Source organism: Miscanthus floridulus, chromosome 14 (genome assembly GCF_019320115.1).
Source record: "Miscanthus floridulus cultivar M001 chromosome 14, ASM1932011v1, whole genome shotgun sequence".
Lineage (NCBI taxonomy): Eukaryota > Viridiplantae > Streptophyta > Magnoliopsida > Poales > Poaceae > Miscanthus > Miscanthus floridulus.
In genome coordinates, this window is record NC_089593.1 from 12,896,599 (window position 1) to 12,917,362 (window position 20,764).

Genomic DNA, 20,764 nt, shown 5'->3' on the forward strand with positions numbered 1-20,764 from the left:
CTCAATAGTACCATTGAAATCTTTTCTGTTCCTTCGGTAAGGGTGATCCTTAGGTAGGAACCTACAGTGTCCCATATAAACTATCTTTGAGTTATTTGGTAGATTTACCGCATCGGTGTCGTCCAAGCACTCGACACATCCAGTATAGCCTTTTGTCTTCTCTCTGGACAACGAACCTCGACCTGGTAGGTTGGTGATTGTAGCGATAAGTACTCCCTTGATCGTGACATGTTCCTTTTTGTACTCGTCCCAAACATCCGGCACACCCTTTTCAAATATCTCCACTAGTTCATCGATCACTGGTTCCAGAAACACATCGATGTCATTCCCAGGCTGTCTTGGCCCTTGGATCAGTAGTGGTATCTGGATGTACGACCGCTTCATATAGACCCAAGGTGGAAGGTTGTATATACAAAGTGTCACTGACCAGGTGCTATGATTGCTTCTAACCTGGTCGAAAGGATTCATCCCATCTGTGCTCAAAGCAAACCAAAGGTGCCTTACCTCTCCACTGATGTCCTTATAGAACATAGTATTGACAGTCCTCTAGTCATGCCCATCGGCAGGGTGCCTCATCATTGTATCTTTCTTACGCTCTTCGCCATGCCAGCGCAACAGCTTGGCTGACTTTGCACATGCAAACAGCCTATGCACCCGGGGAGCTATAGGGAAATACCAAACGACCTTTACGGGACCTCCTCTGGTCTTGGTACCCTCATCTGACGGCCCTTCCTTATACCGTGGAGTTTCACACTTGGGGCACTTGTCCAAGTCTTTGTATTTTTCTCCATGGTACAATATGCAATCATTGGAACACGCGTGGATTTTTTCAACCTCGAGGCTGATGGGGCAGATCATTTGCTTGGCCAAGTATGTCTTTTCTGGCAACTCGTTTTTTTCTGGGAGCATTTTCCTTATTATAGCTAACAACTGATCGAAGCCTTTATCGCTCAATCCGTTTGTCGATTTGAACTCTAACAGCATGATGTCGGCTTCCAGTTTGCTTATTGGACAATTCCTATACAATGGTGTTTTGCCATCTTGTCTCATTTTCTCTAGCTTTCTCAGTTGTCTTTCACTAAGACATCCGATCTCTACATTACGTAGCAGCTGAGAAATGCCATCGTTATCCTCGGTGTCGTCAGCTAGCGTGTTCCTAAACACATTATTAACTGTGGCCATAGGTTCTGTGTTGACACCGGGTTCCTCGTCAGCATCGTGGATGGCTACGTCAGGCATGTCCACATCATCATCATTTTCCCGTAGAACATTCACACCAACCTCGCCATGCATAGTCCATATCGTATAGTTTGGCATGAACCCCCTGGTAATCAAGTGTGATCGTATAGACTCAATTTGATGAAAGTTCCTATGATTCTTGCAATCTTTGCATGGGCAGAAGACAGGGTTCCCATTCCCAGCATGGGCTTTGGCATCGGTGATAAACTGGCTGACGCCATGCATGTACCGCTTGTCCGTTCGGGACAGATGCATCCACTCTCGATCCATCTCTGCACAAAAAAATACTGAGACAGTAATTACAAAGAATTAATAAGAAATTGAGCTTCATGAACAACAATTGTAGCTCGAAAGTACCATTTTTGGAAAACATTATTGTACACTAATTATTGAAAATTTGAAATTGGTAGCCCTGGCCCTGTAAATTGAAAATCGTAGTAAAAAACAATTATTGCACAATATTGAAGAACAACTATTCTACTCTACTTCTAAGAACTAAATATAGCATCACATACTAACAATGATGATATTGACCACCATGGAATAATTAGCTAGGAATTTAAATGTGTTCATAGACACCAACCTTTTGGATGATGGATTCACCACAATTTGAGCCTTGCACAAATGTCCAATTGGAAAAGTGCTCTCTAGAATGGAGAAATAACTAGAATGAGAATCAAGCAATGTAGCCATCAAAACGAAGCTAATTAAGCAACAAAATCAAAGGAGTGGATGTTTGTTACTAACCTTAAAGCAAAAAGATCAAGTCATTCTTCAAAATCCAAGCATTAGCTTCATGGTGAAGAGCAGCCGCAACAATGGAGGGAAGGGCCCAAAAGCGCGCCTCTGTTCTCAGGATGGAAGAGGGGAGGAAGAAGACGACGGCTGCAGCCTTTTTGTGTTGTAGGCTTATCACCATCGGCTCTTGGCTAGAACCGACAGTGATAGTGCCCAATCACTATCGGCTCTTGGTTTAAAACCGGCAGTAATGAGTGTCCGCCAAAACACTGTCGGTTCAAGCCACAAACTGGCAGTGATGTGATCCTTCACTACCGGTTTTAGCCCAGCCCCAATCATTTTTTCATTTTCAAGCTCATAACCGACAGTGAAAGTACATCACTGTCGGTTCTCACAAATCCGGCAGTGATGAGGCCGGCAGTGATGTGCAAATCTGGCGTAGTGCTAGAAGCCTCCGTTCATCACTGTTATGTGGATGGTTGTCGACAAAAGATGCTCGGCAGTTCTCCGAGAGGTATCCCACGAAGGTAGATTGATCGGTGGGGGTGCGCGTAATCAGGAACCGGATGGTGACACAAGGTGCAGAGACAGCGATTTAGACAGGTTCGGGCCGTCTGATCGACGTAAAACCCTACGTCCTATGTCTTTGGTGTATTGTATTGATCTGGATGACCATGTAGATGTATGGAGATGTCGACTAGGGGACCCCTGCCTCTCCTTATATACTCTGGAGGGGTAGGGTTACAAGGATAGTATCCTATTTGGTACTATACAATATCATGCGGTGCATGTCGACCAGTGCTGTACACGCCTTGATCTTGTGGGCTGGGCCACCTCTAATGGTGCGGCCCATGTCTTGTCTTGTGGATACCGGGGGCCATACCCCCACAGCTAGTCCCCGAGCCTGACAGTAGGTGACGTAGTCACGTGGTGTCAGGGTCAGAAAGTAGAAGAAAGGCAGAAGACCGGCCGAGCAGGCAACCAGTCCACGGGCGGAGCCCCGAGTCGAAAAGCGCACATTCACCGCAAGGTGAAGTGTGCCTACTTAGTCCCCGAGCCTACAGGAAGATGAAGAATGAATCTTGTAGCAGGGTCAAAGAAAAAGAAGTCTGAAAGCTTGCCGACGTCGTCTGACATGCGCGTATCAAGACCCCAGACATGCTGCCCAAGATCAGCACCCTGATTCGAACAGTATGGAGCAGCTTGATAGCACACCGATGAGACGTAGTAAGATCCGACCATCAAGGGAGTCCCTAGTGTAGCTGACGATGTCCGAGCACCGAGGAGTTTCCAGCGTAGCTGGCGACGTCCGAGCACCGAGGAGTCCCCGGCGTAGCTGGCGACGTCCGAGCACCGAGGAGTCCCCGGCGTAGCTGGCGATGTCCAAACACCAAGGAGTCCCCGGCCTAGCTGGCGATGTCCAAGCACCGAGGAGTCCCCGCGCGTAGCTAGCGATGTCCGAGCACTGAGGAGTTCCCGCCGTAGCTGGCGATGTCCGCAAGGTGAAGTGGGGTGAAGTGTGTCCACTTAGTCCCTGAGCACGAAGAATCCGAGCGCCGAGGAGTAATCGACGTAGCTGGCGATGTCCGAGCACCGAGGAGCCCCCGGCGTATCTGGCGATGAAGCACGAGCGACGAACAGTCTGGTCAACTGGTCGGCGGCGAAGTAAGCATTGAGTAGAAGCGACCGGCGAACAGTCCGATCAACTGTTCAGCGATGAAGTCCATGAACCTAGCGGTCCGACCTATTGATCGGTGGAGAAGTCCGAGCACCAGATGGTCCGATCACCTAGACGATGATCCTGCAATACAAATATATAAACGGGTAGTACATGATGTAAAAATATATGAACTCCAGAGAAAAATCAGCAATGGCGATGAAATAGCGTATGTAGCTCGGCGATCAGTTGGTGTGAAGATGTATTTTATATTTAATACAAACCGCCCGACCAGTTAGTGTGTAGCTGAGTCTCCAGCCCTAGCTAGCCTGTTAACCATAACGCGAAGCGCGGAGCCCGTGTGCGTGTAGGAAGAATAAAGCGTCGCTAAGGAGCCGCTGCCGACCACCCATAACGCAGAGGGCAGACGCTCATGCACGTGTAGGGGGGAGCCGGAGACAGGGCCGTCTCTGGTGACATCGGAGCGTCAACATGACTGTTAGAGGGTTCGGAAAATCGCTTGGAGAGCAAACATAGAGAAAACAACTCGGAGAAACATTATAACGATATACGAAGATTAAAGAATATTTAGAAAAATATTAAGGCGTGACTTAGCTTTAGACAGAATGTCTGGTTGGCCTTAGTCAGATCAGATTCGGAGAGATCAATCACGTAGGACTTGGGCGGCGTCGAGGTCGGATCCCGAAGGTATTCGTACGGCAACAAGCAAGGGAAATCGTGCTTGCCTGCTTAAGGTGTACGTATATGCATATACGGGTACAAGCCTTAATTAGCTTTCATGCCTTTAATATAGTACTCTTTCCGTCTTCATGGCTAGACGTGCATGGCAGGTGCATCGAGACCGGATTCTTGGGAGCCGCCGATGGCATCGGCAAGTGACGTGTAGACGACGGGGTCCTCTAACGCCGGGTTGCCACAGGACGACGGTGACGAGATCGACGCTTGTATTGAGATCAAGATGTAGATGAATTCTACATGCATGCGTGCATGCAGATGTAGATATATCAAAATCCGGATCGCGTGGCCCTTCACGAATGCATGCTGATGTGTACGCCTCCTCCTGGGTGACGGCTTCGAAGTGTGTCACGACCAAGTCCGATCTATCGGGCTGTCCCAGGCTGCGGAGAAAGCACAGGGCCACCGCTAGACTCGTCTTGCCATGACACCGCGCCGTGAGTGGCGTCGTGATGTTGCCTCGATCAGCCGAGTGACCACAAACGACGTAGATCTTGAGGTACGTCATCTGGTTCGCCATGGATCAAGTGCATAGTCCCTACTTAGCGCGTCAACTATTGACAAAAGATGCTCGGTAGTCTTCCGATGGGTATCCCACAAAGATAGATTGATCGGTGGGGATGCGCGTAATCAGGAACCGGATGGTGACATAAGGTGCAGAGACAACGATTTAGACAGGTTCTGGCTATCTAATCGACGTAATACCCTACGTCCTGTGTCTTTGGTGTATTGTATTGATCTGGATGACCATGTAGATGTATGGAGATATCGACTAGGGAACCCCTGCCTCTCCTTATATACTCTGGAGGGATATGGTTACAAGAATAGTATTTTATTTGGTACTATACAATAGCTTGCGGTACACGTCGATCAGTGCCGTGCACGCCTTAATCTTGTGGGCTAGGCCACCTCTGATGGTGCGGCCCATGTCTTGTCTTTTGGATACCGAGGGCCATACCCCCACAATGGTACTGCAGGCACTGTCACTATATTTAAATTTAAATTCAAAGGAAAAAGAAAAGGTACCATGAACAACGATAGCTAGTAAATCGAAATAATTTCAGGCCAATAGCAGCATTTTGCTAGTGCAAGATTCCGAATTCCTGAATAATGGTGAAGGGAGGGAGCTATAGTCGATACATAGCAGGGGTCTACAAGTGTTAGTGGCCCAAGGGTAACTGACTGTTCAGTTGGATCACATCCTCGCTAGCCTGCCTGGACGATAACTAACTTCTCCTTGGATAACTGCCACACGGTAAGTCTGATCTGAAGAAACATTGAACTAGTTGTGCAGGACAAGTTGGGAGAATTTTAGGGGTGATAAGTTAAGAACAAATGTTCAGTGCACGTAGCTAGGCTGGGCAAATGTTCAGTGTAAGTTAACACCGTGAACCAAGGAGGCCTCGTTTCACTCTGTTAATTACTTCAATTTGTGTGCCAACATCGAATGGAATGATAAGTAACCCTTTATTCACCACTACTACACACGACAAAGAATTGCAACACGTACGCGCCACCAACCAAATCATCAAAACACAAAGCTAGAACAGCTGGGATACACTACACCACAGCAGTTTACTCTCCCCCGTCGTGCTGAGGGAGAGGGACGGATGATGATAACAATGCAATGGCGGCTCTTCTAAGATTAAGAACGACTAGTAGTGATTGAGAGCAAGAAGCATGGGTGTCAGACATGAGTATAGAAGTATGTGGCGCAAAAGCCCGGCAGTATCGACCTCCCGGCGTTGCCGTGGCTGGAGCCTGGAGGACGATGTGGACTCGAGGCTGGTGCCCCTGCCCCCGCACTGCCTGGACTTGCTGCGCCCCGTCAGGAGACGTATTTGCAACTCCCGTAACCTGCAATATAATCCAGATTCAGATACGCCATGATAATTGTTTAGACCAAGATTTGAAAGAAGAATTGCAGGACCTCGAAAGCTCCCAAGATTAAGTTATTAAGAAATCGATTGCGTAAAGGTCGGTATCAGCTGATTCGAATGCAGTACTGGAATCGGCTCTCTTCAGATAGTGCCAGCAGATAACGATAAAAGATACGATCGGCGCCAGGAAAAACATATTGGACTCTACAAAAATGAAAAGCTTAGGGTGTCTTAAATTAGGAATGATTTCTCTTAGGCCAAAAATTGTAACGAGTCGTGTTTAAGTAGGATTCATGTTTAGATTCCGGGTATAAATACTAAACACCGGCTATTGTAAAGGACAACAATCAATCAAATATAAGTCATTTACTTTTTTCGGCTCCGGCCACCTCTTAGAAGTAGGAGTAGAGTAGATCTCGACGAGTTCTTCAGCGAGAAGGGCTGCATCGGTCCGGCCGACCTCCGATTCGTCTGTAAGTACCGTCATGGCTTATACTTCTGTTCGTACGGCTTCATTGATCCGGTCGACCTCCACTGCGACTCTGGTATAAGCTAGTTATCGACTCTTGTCTAGTTCAAGTACGCCTGCATCGATCCGGTCGACCTCTACTGCTCGAACTAGATTAAGGTAAGTTATTGGCTCTATCTAAGGGTGACGTTCTTCGCATAGATTCATTAAGTTACCGATATTGTCTATTGCTTTTATTATTTATTTAATTACAACAATATCACTTTGTCCGATTGTGATTGATCTAGATCGGCTTTATATCCTGTTTAACTATCGTTTATCTATTTAAACTGATCTAATATGCACCTTAAACGATAAGTTATGTTTTATCGACTGTTTTATATCAATCCTGATCGTGCATACTGTGCGGTTAAGGCATGCCGGGTCTTAAATAGATCTATCGGCTAACGAAAACCGTTCAACGGGCCGTTATCACGGCCTATGTGATTCTGCCTCACACCCCACTGTTAGCACCGTAGAGCGGGGAACGTTATCTGGTAGATCTGTTTCTGATAGGGCATGATCTTAACTGTGCGCTGTGCCTGAATCAGCTGTTTTAGCCGATATCGAGTGCTTTCACATGCACAGTTCACACCACGAGACCGTAGAAGTAAGGGTAGGTTGAAGGATATGTTAGCCCCATGATCTTATTATTGTATTACGGCCTGCATGATTCTGCCTCATGCCCCACTGATATTAGTAATAAGTTAGGGTCGTTGAATCTACTGCTGTTTCTACGACCTGCATGATCCTGCCTTATGCCCCACTGGTCATAGCGATAGATGAGATCTAATATGTTCATTAGATTTATCCCTATTAAACAGTTAAATGATGATGAACTGTTTCTGAATCTTTTACATAAAAAGGGACTCGGTTACTTATAGTCATTGGCTTAACATAAACTGATTAGCGCTGACATCCTATTACCATTGACTAATATTTGTCTAAATAACGATATTTATCCTGAATGATAACCGATTTTTCTTTCATAATTCCATGAGCTTTAACTGATTTATTCTTCTGAGTATGCTGAAATCGGCTATTTAGTCGATCTCCTTCCACATCGGCTCTCAGAGCCGCATATTCGGAATTGTCTGGTAATACCGGCATGTTCCGCCTGAAATTACTCATTGATTTTCTCTCCTTGTCAATTGTAGGGTCAAATTGACTGACACGTCTCGAGAGGAGTACGCAGGATCGATCATTCCCTGCGTTGAAGCCAGGTGGATCTTCAGTTCCATCGAGCAGACCCTTCCGGCTTGCTCGTGTGCCCTCGGCATGAGACACGTTTTCGTGCCGACACACGTTCTGGCACGCCCGGTGGAACCCCACAATCGTTATGGCGGCTTACAACAACGACATCCTTATGATGCATTATGAAAACCTACCTGATAGAGATAAAGATGTCATCAGCATAGCTATAGAAAAATTCCCCACATGAATTGCAGTCTGTTGCGCCGCCGCTCTGGATCGGCCTACAGTCGACATAGCCACAGGCGTAGTTGATGTTGTTCTGCAGGTCGGTTGCGCTCGCTCCGGACTTGGCCGCACACCACTTGCCTCCGCCTGACGGCGAGGGGTTTGGTGACGGGTTGGGACTTGGCTTCGGAGATGGATTTGGCGATGGGTTTGGAGATCCAGACTGCAAAGCCAGATAGAAGAAATGAGTTGTCAGCGCTGCACCAGAGTGGAACAATCCATTTGTCCGAATAAAAAAAATTAGAAACTGAATGCACTCATATGAGGGTGAGGCTAAGCATCATTTCTCCAATCAAAATTCCCCTGGTATGAGTTTGAAACTCTGAACCGAGATATGCTCATATGCACACTTGGTCCTTATTAAATCAATTCTTTGATATAACTTTTTTTTTTGGGTAAACTTTAGCCTGACAAGACTCTGCAATTATACATATGACTTTAGGGCGCATTTAGTTCGCGAAATTTTTTGGGTTTGTCTACTGTAGCATTTTCGTTTGTATTTGACAATTAGTGTCTAATTATGGACTAATTAGGTTCGAAAGTTTCGTCTCGCGATTTCTCACCCAACTATGCAATTAGTTTTTTTTTCGTCTACATTTAGTACTACATACATGTGCCGCAAGATTCGATGTGATATTTTGGGGTGAAAATTTTTAGGAACTAAACAGGGCCTTAGCATGTGACGAGATACAAACACATGCTCTCTGCAGTCTGGAGTCAGTATTGGCACCAGCCAAAAGGCCAAAATATGCCCTTCCCAACTTGATCGCACGCCTAAGATTCTTGAGTCAGTCACTAACACATGTCCTCCCAGCAGAATGCAGACAGCCCCACCTTCCCCACATGGTGGTGCACTTTGCCAGGGCATCAGCAAAAGCGACAAGCTTGAAATCGCTGCCCCTGCCTCATTCTTAGATTGGGCGACTGGGAAACTACTCTACTCTCATATGAGGGCGAGGCTAAGCATCATTTCTCCAATCAAAATTACCCTGGTATGAGTTTGAAACTCTGAACCGAGATATGCTCATATGCACACTTGGTCCTTATTGAATCAATTCTTTGTCATAACTTTTTTTTTTGGGTAAACTTTAGCCTGACAAGACTCTGCAATTATACATATGACTTTAGCATGTGACGAGATACAAACACATACCAAAGGGCGCCTAGCTCAAACGGTTAGGTGACCCAACGGCACTCCTCAGGTTCTGGGTTCGACTCATCGTGAGAGCGAATTTCAGGCTGGGGTTAAAAAAATCCCTCGTCCGTCCCTATAACCAAAGCACTGCGGGGGCACCGACTCAATTCTCACTTGGACGACGGAAAGCCACCGTGTAAGGGTGGGGGCGGGGTTCAGGGGTTTTCTCGGTCGGGTGAGAAGGTCCTTCTTCTTATTTGTAATGCTGCGGGGGCGGTCTTTGCAATCCCGTTGTACAGCTGCATGTAGATGCATGTATTTCACTATTTTGCACCGCGTAGAACCTCGGGTGGATGGAGACATGTATGCCCAGTCCACACCGTACGTGGCCGCGACTCGCTCCAAATTAAAGTCCATGTATTCACGTTTTGATCCTAAATAAGAGCAACAAAAACGCATGGCAAAAACTAGAACTATTACTACTGCGAGTTTACTGTGTCATTAGTCTGTCTAGAATTACTAGGGGGGTTTCATGGGGCTGTTTGGTTCCCCACCGAAGTTTGTCACGCCAGACATGCGGCAGCCACAGAAAGCTGGCTGGTTGGTTTGCGGGTAAACTATGGCAGCCACAAGCTTCTTCAGTTTACTTTTTGTGTTGATTCTTGCCACAGCTGTGGTGGCCATTTTCTCCACTTTGCCTTGGGTGGCGCCACAATTGGCGTGGCTGGCGCTGGCCAGGGAGGCAGGGACCAAACAGTCCCTCTATCTGCTAAATTTTTTTTCGCAATAAGGGTTTGTACCTGTTACTTGAGGTCTGTAACCTGCATGCTGCTTCACTTGAAGCCTCCGTTCGTCACTGCTATGTGGATGGTACTGCAGGCACTGTCACTATATTTAAATTCAAATTAAAAGAAAAAGAAAAGGTACCATGAACAACGATAGCTAGTAAATCGAAATAATTTGAGGCCAATATATAGCAGCATTTTGCTAGTGCAAGATGCCGAATTCCTGAATAATGGTGAAGGGAGGGAGCTATAGTCGAAACATAGCAGGGGTCTACAAGGGTAACTCACTGTTCAGTTGGATCACATCCTCGCTAGCCTGCCTGGACGATAACTAACTTTTCCTTGGATAACTGCCACACGGTAAGTCTGATCTGAAGAAGCATTGAACTAGTTCTGCAGGACAAGTTGGGAGAATTTTAGGGGTGATAAGTTAAGAACAAATGTTCAGTGTACGTAGCTAGGCTGGGCAAATGTTCAGTGTAAGTTAACACCGTGAAACAAGGAGGCCTCGTTTCACTCTGTTAATTACTTCAATTTGTGTGCCAACATCGAATGGAATGATAAGTAACCCTTTATTCACCACTACTACACACGACAAAGAATTGCAACACGTACGCGCCACCAACCAAATCATCCAAACACAAAGCTAGAACAGCTGGGATACACTACACCACATCAGTTTACTCTCCCCCGTCGTGCTGAGGGAGAGGGACGGATGATGATAACAATGCAATGGCGGCTCCTCTAAGATTAAGAACGACTAGTAGTGATTGAGAGCAAGAAGCATGGGTGTCAGACATGAGTATAGAAGTATGTGGCGCAAGCCCGGCAGTATCGACCTCCCGGCGTTGCCGTGGCTGGAGCCTGGAGGACGATGTGGACTCGAGGCTGGTGCCCCTGCCCCCGCCCCCGCACTGCCTGGACTTGCTGCGCCCCGTCAGGAGACGTATTTGCAACTCCCGTAACCTGCAATATAATCCAGATTCAGATACGCCATGATAATGTGTATATATATCAGTTGCAGTTCAGAGATCATGCAGGTCAGATTGGGAACTTAGGGCCTGTTTGGAACGAAGGAATGCAAAACAGAGGAATGGGAGAAAACGGAGGAAAAAGATAGGAATAAAGTGGCAAAAACAGATGAATGGAAAAACATAGGAAAATATAAGAAGATGTGTTTGGAACGTAGGAATAAAAAACACAGTAACGATGATAAATTAGAACTAATTTGATAGTTGTATGTGGACCCTTTTCAATCAGTCTTGTCAAAGTGCCAAGCAAAGCCAATCAGCATCAACGTTGCTGGCTGCTGCCTCATACTTCCGCGGCGGAGACAAAACCAGAGGTAGCAGTGGATTTTTGTTTTCCTGTGAGAGCATCTAGCTACAGGATTCTGGAGGAAAGGGTTGAGTGATTCTCTTATTCCAAACAGCAAATTTGGTGCCGTTCCATAGGAATGTGAATTCCTGCTTTTCCTTTGATTTTCCCGTGATCCAAACGGCCCCTTACTGGGGTCACTGGAGGTGACCTCGCCGGTGGTGCCCTTGAAGTCGCAGCCGTAGTCGTGCAGGCCATTAATTTGGCCTGGTAGAACGCGTTCATCACGTACGAGGCAAGTGACTGCACGTTGTTGGGGTCGAAGCACGCGCCGCCGCTCTGGATCGGCTTACAGTCGACATAGCCACAGGCGTTAGCATGTGACGAGATACAAACACATGCTCTCTGCAGTCTGGAGTCAGTCAAAAGGCCAAAATATGCCCTGCCCAACTTGATCGCACGCCTAAGATTCTTGAGTCAGTCACTAACACATGTCCTCCCAGCAGAATGCTAAAGAATGCAGACTGCCCCACCTTCCCCACATGGTGGTGCACTTTGCCAGGGCATCAGCAAAAGCGAAGCTTGAGGGCCTGTTTGGTTCTAAATAAGTTACCTACTTATAAGTTAAAAAGTGAAATAAGTGGTTTATTTTTTCAAACACCACCAACTTATAAGTCACCCCTGCTTATAAGTTTTAAGTTGGTTCACACCTCTTTAAAACTTATAAGTCACCCTTTTTCGCGTGAGGCCCACACTTTTAATAAACTTATAAGTCATCTATAACAAAACAGACATGACTTATAAGTCACTAATTTTCAGTTAGCTGACTTATGTAAACCAAACATGACCTGAAATCGCTGCCCTGCCTCATTCTTTGACAGGGCATCAGCAAGATTGGGCGTGGCCGACAGCAGCTGGCCGCCGCGCTGATGGGCCAATGGGAGCACTAGAAAGGTGGTGATCACATGGGTATGGTATGGATGATGATTATCGAGGTCGAGGTGGAGTTACGCCGCTATCCCGCTTCTTTTCGAACGCAGACGCCGCTCTCCTCGTGTCCCGCCCCCGCACACCCGCTAGGCCCCAGGCATACCCTGTGTTGGGTCCGCCCGTGGGGTGGGTGGATTTAGAATTTGGATGGTGCCAACGCTACTGAGCACGCGCCGTGATGTGATGTGACAACTCACAGCCCATTTTATCTTTTCCACCGCATCTTGATTGTGCACCGTAAGTGTGAGGTGCTTGTGCATCTCTTCGCGCGTGTTTAGTAACCACCCCAAAATTCAAAAAAGTGCTACAGTATCTATTGTATCGAATCTTGCGATACATACATGAAGTATTAAATGTAGACGGAAAAAAAAACTAATTGCACAGTTTGGTTGGAAATTGCGAGACGAACGTTTTGAGCCTAATTAATCCACGATTGAACACTATTTGCCAATATAAAAACGAAAGTGCTACAGTAGCCCAATTTCCTAAATTTGGGCAAATAAAAACGAAAGTGTTGCGGTAGCCCAAATTCCCAAATGGAAGGAGTATTAAGCCCTTGTTTAGTTCCAAAATTTTTTCCCAAAAAGTGCTACAGTACCCATCACATCGAATCTTGCGATACGTGCATGGAGCATTAAATGTAGACGAAAAAAAAACTAATTACACAGTTTGGTTGGAAATTGCGAGACGAACGTTTTGAGTCTAATTAGTCCATGATTGAACACTAATTGCCAAATAAAAACGAAAGTGCTACAGTAGCCCTAAGCACGCATCACATCTCGAATCTAGAATCTTGACAGGAGGGAAAGCCGTGTCACGCTATGATGGTTTTCAAGTCCAATATATAGTCGCGTCACTGCTACGCCAACACCACCGCTTCCATTGCTTATAAGTGTGCGCACATCCAGCCTTTGCAGCACACTGTTCGTTGCATTGCTAAACTGTCCACTGATCAGTCCACCAACCACTCAAACCAATTTCCTCTGCGGCCAGCCGAATCCATCTCTGCCGGTGCCGGTGGAGGAGATGGAGGCGGCTCTCGCAGCGGCGAACTGGCTCCTGGGCCAAGTCCTCAACAAGCTCTCCGACGACTTGGTGAAAGCCTACGTGTCCAGCACCGAGCTCGGCCTCGACCTTGACAAGATCGAAAGGGAGATGCTCTACACTAGAGCGCTGCTGGACGAGGTCCAGGGGAGGGACTTCACCAACAAACCTGCCCTGCAGGGGCTGCTCGAGAAGCTCGGCAAGAAGGCCGACGAGGCTGAGGATGCCCTCGACGAGCTACACTACTTCATCATCCAGGATAAGCTGGACGGGACTCAAGAGGCCACTCCGGACTTGGGCGGTGGCCTCGGCGCCAAAGCTCAGCATGCCCGCCATGCTGCTCGCCACACTTCTGGTAACTGCCTCTCATGCTTCTCTTGTTGCCGTTCAAAAGACGATGTTGCTGTTGCCATGTCTCTTGACCACGGTGGCCATGTTGAAAAGTTGCCATTCAACCGGGTGAAAATGTGCAACAAAATCAAGCAGCTCATAGAGGAGCTGCACTCTAACTGTACTCCTGTCTCTGACTTGCTCAAGATAGTGTCAGGCAGTAACCCTCAGCCACACATGCCTGCCTTCACTAAAAGGCCCGACACAAGCTCTCAAATCACACAGGAGAAGTTGTTTGGGAGGGATGCCATCTTTGAGAAAACTATAGAGGAGATTATCAGTGTGACACAGAGTGGTAAAACCTTGTCTGTTCTTCCTATAGTTGGCCCAGGGGGTATTGGAAAGACTACCTTCACCCAGCACCTCGTCAATGACCCAAGGATTAAGCAATGTTTTCCTGATATTAATATTTGGATATGTGTATCAACTAATTTTGACGTGCTTAATCTCACCAAAGAGATCCTGAGCTGCCTATCTGCAACTGAAAATGGAGGAAATAAAATACCAAATGAAACTACTGCCAACTTAGACCAGCTTCAGCAATCCATCGCAGAGAGGTTGAAATTCAAAAGGTTTCTACTTGTCTTGGATGACATATGGGAATGTAGCAGTACTGAAGAGTGGGAAAAACTATTAGCTCCATTAAAAAAGGACGAGGCCAGTGGCAACATGATTCTTGTCACAACTCGGTTCCCAAAAATTGCAGAAATGGTGACAAAAGGAACTAATCCAATTGACCTCCGCGGTTTGGATCCTAATGAGTTTTGGAAATTCTTCCAAATATGTGCATTTGGTAGGATCCAAGATGAGCATGGTGATCGAGAGTTAATTGGTATTGCAAAACAAATAGCAGATAAGTTGAAATGCTCCCCACTTGCAGCCAAAACAGTTGGTCGGTTATTGATCAAAAAACCCTTTCAGGAACATTGGATGAAAATTCTTGACAACAAAGAGTGGCTAGAAGAAAATCATGACAATGATATTATCCCAGCCTTGAAAATTAGCTATGACTACCTTCCCTTCCATCTGAAAAAATGCTTTTCATGTTTTTCCCTTTTCCCTGACGATTATAAGTTTGAGAAGCTTGAGATTATTTGTTTTTGGGATTCAATAGGCATCATAGACTGTACTAGGAAGAATAAAAAAACTGAGGATATAGGATCAGATTATTTGGATGAATTATTAGATAATGGTTTTCTTATAAAAGGAGGTGATAATTTTTACGTAATGCATGATTTACTTCATGATCTTTCAAGGATCGTTTCATTAGAAGAATGTGCCTATATCAGTTGTTCTAGTTTTGACGCAAATGAAATCCCAAAAACTGTTCGTTACCTATCCATTTTCATGCATGATACTCATATTCAGAATTTTGATGAAGACATGGGTAAATTGAAGGAAAGGATAGACATTAAAAATTTGCGGAGTTTGATGATTTTTGGAGAATACAGTAGGTTACGCCTAGTCCATATTTTAAGGGATACATTTAATGAAATAAGAGGTCTTCGTGTTCTATCTATATTCATGAACTCCCATAGTTCCTTGCCACACAACTTTTCAAACCTTGTCCATCTTCGGTACTTAAAACTTATTTCCCCTGATTACTCAAAAGTGTCTTTGCCAAACACAGTGTCTAGGTTTTATCACTTGAAATTTCTAGATCTTAAACAATGGGGATTGGGAAGTGGTTGGTCTTTGCCTAAGGACATTAGCCGTCTTGAAAATTTACGCCATTTTGTTGCTTGGGAAAATTTTCATTCCAATGTTCCTGAGGTGGGGAAAATGAAGTTTTTACAAGAATTAAAAAAATTCCATGTTAAGAAAGAGAGTGTTGGATTTGAGCTTGGGGAATTGGGGAAACTAGAAGAACTTGGAGGAGTGCTCAATATACATGGGCTTGAAAATGTGAGAACCAAACAAGAAGCTAAAGAGGCCAAACTGATGTCAAAGAGGAATTTAGTTAAGTTGGGATTAGTTTGGAACAGTAAGGAAGAGTTCACTGGAGATGATATCCTAGATAGTATCCAGCCACACTCTAATATTAGAAGACTCTACATTGTAAACCATGGTGGCTCCATTGGTCCTAGTTGGTTGTGCAGCAACATCATATACATGAAAAACTTGGAGACCCTACATCTAGAGAGCGTGTCATGGGCCAACCTTCCACCTATTGGACAGCTTTATCACCTAAGAAAGCTGAAGCTAAAAAAGATCACTGGGATATCTCATATTGGACCTGACTTCTTCGGTGGCACCACAGAAAAAAGTTTCACACACTTGAAGGAAGTTGAGTTTTGTGATATGCCGGAACTCGTGGAGTGGGTTGGGGGAGCTAACTGTCATCTGTTCTCAAGGCTTGAAAAAATCAGCTGCACTGATTGTCCCATGCTCACTACGCTGCTATTCTCGGGTTGGCCTATTTCTTCTACAGAAGACTACACCATATGGTTCCCTAGTCTTCATGATCTTTGCATTTATAAATGCCCAAAGTTGTGCCTTCCTCCCTTGCCTCACACTTCGAAGGTATCCCATATTGAGACGGAGTGCTTGGCTTATTATGGTACTAGCTTGATCATTCTGGAGCCCTATGAATTATTGGTCTTCCACAATCTTGGTGACGTAGAATGGTTGACAATTGAGGATGCACCATGCTTCTCATTTATGGATCTTCAAAAGCTACATTCCCTAAGACATTTAAATGTCCGTAGATGTGAGGAAACGTTTTTGAGAGGACTGGATGATGGTGTCGTGCTACACACAGTCCAATCTCTCCAACTCACACAATTTCCTCTTACCAGAAAATCTTGGTCAGATTTGTTCAAATGTTTCCCAGCTCTTTCTCGTTTGGATGTGCGGGCATCATCAGATGAGGATCAAGAGGAAGTGGTACTGCAGTTTCCACCCTCCAGCTCACTGAGAGATGTCCGCTTCCAATGGTGTAAGAATCTGATCCTGCCTATGGATGAAGAGGAAGGAGCTGGATTCTGGGGCGTCTCGTCGCTCGAGTCCGTGACCATAATGAATTGTGACAAGCTATTCTCTCGGTGGTCCATGGGAGGAGTTGCATCTCAGACTCATAGCATCATCTACCCTCTCCCTCCGTGCCTCAAGGAACTCAGGCTTGAGGGTGAGCAAAGCACGCTGCCGATGGCTCTGCTCGCGAATCTCACATCTCTTACCAGACTAGAACTTGTTAATTGCAAGGATATCACAGCGGATGGGTTCGATCCCCTCATCACATCCGACCTCGAGCGTCTGTCGGTGTACAATTGGAGAGGTGGTGAGGTTGAGCCATACTCTGTAGCAGCAGATGTACTTGCAGCGGTGGCAAGAACGACCAAAACAATGCCCGCCGGTTCCTTCCAACTGGTGGGCCTTCATGTGGACAGCATCTCTGCAGTGCTTGTTGCTCCCATCTGCAGCCGCCTGTCCGCTACCCTCCAGAGGTTATCCTTCGTTTGTGATTGGCGGACAGAGAACTTCACGGAAGAGCAGGACGAGGAGCTTCAGCTCCTCACATCTCTTCAAACCCTGTCGTTCTCTCAATGCAGTGCTCTGCGGTCCCTCCCCCAAGGGTTGCATCGCCTTCCTTCTCTCCAGGAGTTACGTATCTGGGGGACTCAAAAAATCAGATCGCTGCCCAAGGAGGGCCTCCCCGATTCACTGCGACTGCTACAGTTACATAATTGCAGTCCCGAGATTTATGAGGAATGCCAGAAATTAAGGGGAACAAGGCCAGATATAGATGTAAGTGCCTTCATTGCTGAGGCGGAAAGCTGAACCTCCGCTTCTGCATGCCTTTCACACCACGCTCAAATCTGCGGTGTACATCGATCTGCAGGTTAGTTCCAAATTAAAAGAAAACACCGTTTGCTCCTCTATTTATGATTTCATTAAGTGTGCAAACTGATTTTTTTATTTCTTTTGTAGACTGAATTTACGATCTATAATTTCAGCTCCTCACGTCTCTCCAAAGCCTGTCGTTTGAAGACTGCAGGGCTCTGCTGGCCCTCCCTTCTCTCCAGGAATTACAAATCATTGCAATTCAAAATATGAGATCGCTGCCCATATCTGATTTATGAGGAATGCCAGAAATTAAAGGGAACAAGGCCAGATATACATACAATTGCCTTCCTTCACTCCTGACGCGGAAAGCTGAATCTCTGCTTCTCCCTGCCTTTCACGCACTCTAACTCTTCACTGTACATCGATCTGCAGGTTAGTTCCAAATAAAAAAACAGCTTATGCTCTTGGATTTGTGGTTTCAATGACTGTGCAAACCGAACTGTTTTAGTTATTTTTTGCATATAGATATGACCCATTGCCATATGCTTCTGTGTTACAAGTGGATCATATCATGTCCAACTATTTATTTCTTTATCCAACAAATTCAATCTCTCCTACAATTTCAGTTCCTGGATCATATCACTCTCTACCATTTTTCCTGAATATTGCATTATTGCACTGAATCTCATACCGTGAATTGGTACTTTTAGGAGGAAAAGAGAATTGTTTCAATGAATAAAGATCATGGTGCATATGCCTTGTTGATGATACTTTCTAGCAATTTTCCTCTTCAGGTACAATATTGCATCATTGCACCCTTCTTTAGTTTTATTTGAATCTCATGCCGTGAATTGGTACTTTTCAGAAGGAAAGAAAACTGTCTCAACAAAGACCATGTATTGTGGCATATCATGAATGGCTGCTGACTGTTTGGTTCCACCTTATTATATTAGACACCCTAAATCATGACACGTAAGCTACTTTGGTGATCTGAATATCTGATATGCACAATCACCTTGTTTGTATCACCTTGTTTGATATACTGGTTTTCCTTTGCAGGACTCTGCTTCATCATAATGTTACACATCGTTCAAAATCATAAATGAGCCAACCTTGGGTTCTGGCAAACTTTGGCAAGTAAAGCCAAGGGAATTCTTGACAAGGATGGCTTGGCGCCTAAGTTTAAGAACTGAAGGAAAGAACAACCATGTAGCAACACGGTGCATCCAGAAAATATCAGGTGAGGCAGCAACTGTATCTGAAGATATTGACAGTCACAAATGAACCTTTTGTGTTTGGCATTGTCTCTCACTTCATTAATATTATTCCAGGCTTTCTTTCCTTGTAATTTCAGGCCCGTAACTCTTGTTGTTCATTTGAAAACCACTGGAAGACAGGAGATGCGGCATCACGAGTCAGACCTTTGATCATTTGAAAACCACTGAGGCTCTTTCTGATTCTGTCAACCAGTTTAGTGGATGGAACAATAAAAAATGCATTGTAAGTAATGTGTTTTTACTTAACGCATTTGTTTTTGTTTCTTTATTTCTATAAGAGAAATTTCACGATGGTTGGAAAAAACATGGGTCATCCATTGGGTAAGATCGGACGGTGGAAAAATAGAAGGTACCCAACTGAAAGTACCTAGAGGTACCAAACATGTGGGGATAGTATCAAATTAGGTGGGGCTAGTACCAAAATATGTGGGAAAAGTTCTATTTTTCTATTTTCTATTTTATTTTCAAATAAGGGTAAATCCATCATTTTAGTCCTTTTCTTCCTCCTCTGTCTCTTGGACCATGGTCTTCTCTCACCCGTCGAAGCTCTGACCATGGAAAGTGTCACGCGCGTGCTATCTCTCGCTGGATGGCCACGGCCACTGGTAGCCGCACCTGCCCGGTCGATTACGTGCTATTCCCAGCGCCTCCCGAGCCGATGCTGTCCTTGCTCCTCTTCCCTGTGCAGCCGGCAGCAGAAGCTGCGCCACCGGGCAAGCAGGCCGCTGGCCGCCGTGCGCTTGGCCTGGCAGCAGCTGTGCCGTCGGGCCAGGCTGTCCTCAGCTGCACCATATTAGTTAGTAACCGTCACAGGTGCCGTGATTAGTAGCGACATGAACACAAACACCTCCTTTACTCGTACATGGCGGTGGCGGTCCAAACACACTGGATGCCCGAGGTCTTCAGTGCGGGATTGATGGAAATCTGCAACTGAGTGGCGGCACCGGGGGGGGGGCGGAAGTGCCCTATTAAACTTGGGCTGGCAGCGGGGTTATGTCAAGTTTGAGACAGACACAACCTCAATTACTAACATACCCTCTACAATATATTTCTCAATTAATTACTTAAAAAATAGAAAAAGATGAAAGAACCTAGAGGTATGAAGGAAAGCATACAGATGTTTGTATTTTCTACTAAAAAAATATTTCTAGTTCCTTTGTTGATCTACTTGTTTCCGGTTCCTTTATTTTGCCAGTCTATTTATTTCTAGTTCCTTCACCCATCTACGGAGTTGTAGTGTAGCCGAGACTCGAGAATTGACAGGGTACCAGCTGAAGTTGCGTAATGTTTTCTTATGATCTGTAGCATTATCAAAACATAAGCATTGCTGCTGCCTGATTTGTTTAAAAAAAAGCATCGTGACCATCAGAATAGCAGAGTAAGCTCTTTTCTGTGCTTACAATGAATTAGAAGAATTGTTTTTTTTCCTTAAAACATAAATTTTGTCTTTTCGGAAATTTTAGATGAATGCTTCAGATAAGTTATTCTTTTGTAGTATCTACCAGCAATGATCCCTTTCTCTTTCCCTATTAATGCTTCAGGTTGCTAATGCAATGGCTGTTAAGAAAAACTTCTACTCCATGAACAAAAATCTGTTGAATCGATCCAGATTTTGCAAAGCAGAGATATGCTCTGCTAGAAGTATAAAACAAGCTCTTGCTAGAAACAAAACAGAAAGGGGACAAACTGAAGATGATGACTTGGTAATCTTTTTTCTGGTCAAACTTGTTTGTTATCATGTTTAATGTCTTTTCATGAATTACATACACCTTCATTTTCAATT

General features: G+C 45.3%; 1 protein-coding gene and 1 long non-coding RNA gene across 3 annotated transcripts; both read left to right on the forward strand.

The window, feature by feature from the left end:
* Window positions 1-13,359: 13,359 nt before the first annotated feature.
* On the forward strand, window positions 13,360-18,050 carry LOC136504384 (putative disease resistance protein RGA1). Of its 2 annotated transcripts, none has more exons than XM_066499302.1 (2): window positions 13,360-17,759; window positions 17,849-18,050. In XM_066499302.1, the coding sequence occupies exon 1, from the start codon at window positions 13,511-13,513 to the stop codon at window positions 17,696-17,698; it is 4,188 nt and encodes a 1,395-aa protein (XP_066355399.1). In that variant the 5' UTR covers window positions 13,360-13,510; the 3' UTR covers window positions 17,699-17,759; window positions 17,849-18,050. The 2 variants fall into 2 exon arrangements, with proteins under 2 accessions (XP_066355399.1, XP_066355400.1); XM_066499303.1 differs by having other exon boundaries at window positions 17,875-18,050.
* Window positions 18,051-18,084: 34 nt separating this feature from the next.
* On the forward strand, window positions 18,085-20,658 carry LOC136504385 (uncharacterized). Its single transcript, XR_010770867.1, has 6 exons — window positions 18,085-18,136; window positions 18,415-18,498; window positions 18,570-18,676; window positions 18,764-18,944; window positions 19,036-19,204; window positions 20,523-20,658. It is a non-coding gene; the product is annotated as an uncharacterized lncRNA (long non-coding RNA).
* The last annotated feature ends 106 nt before the right edge of the window (window positions 20,659-20,764 follow it).

Bases quoted from the DNA above. Each gene is read 5' to 3' on its own strand.
- LOC136504384 (XM_066499302.1), top strand. From the start codon at position 13,511: ATGGAGGCGGCTCTCGCAGCGGCGAACTGGCTCCTGGGCCAAGTCCTC.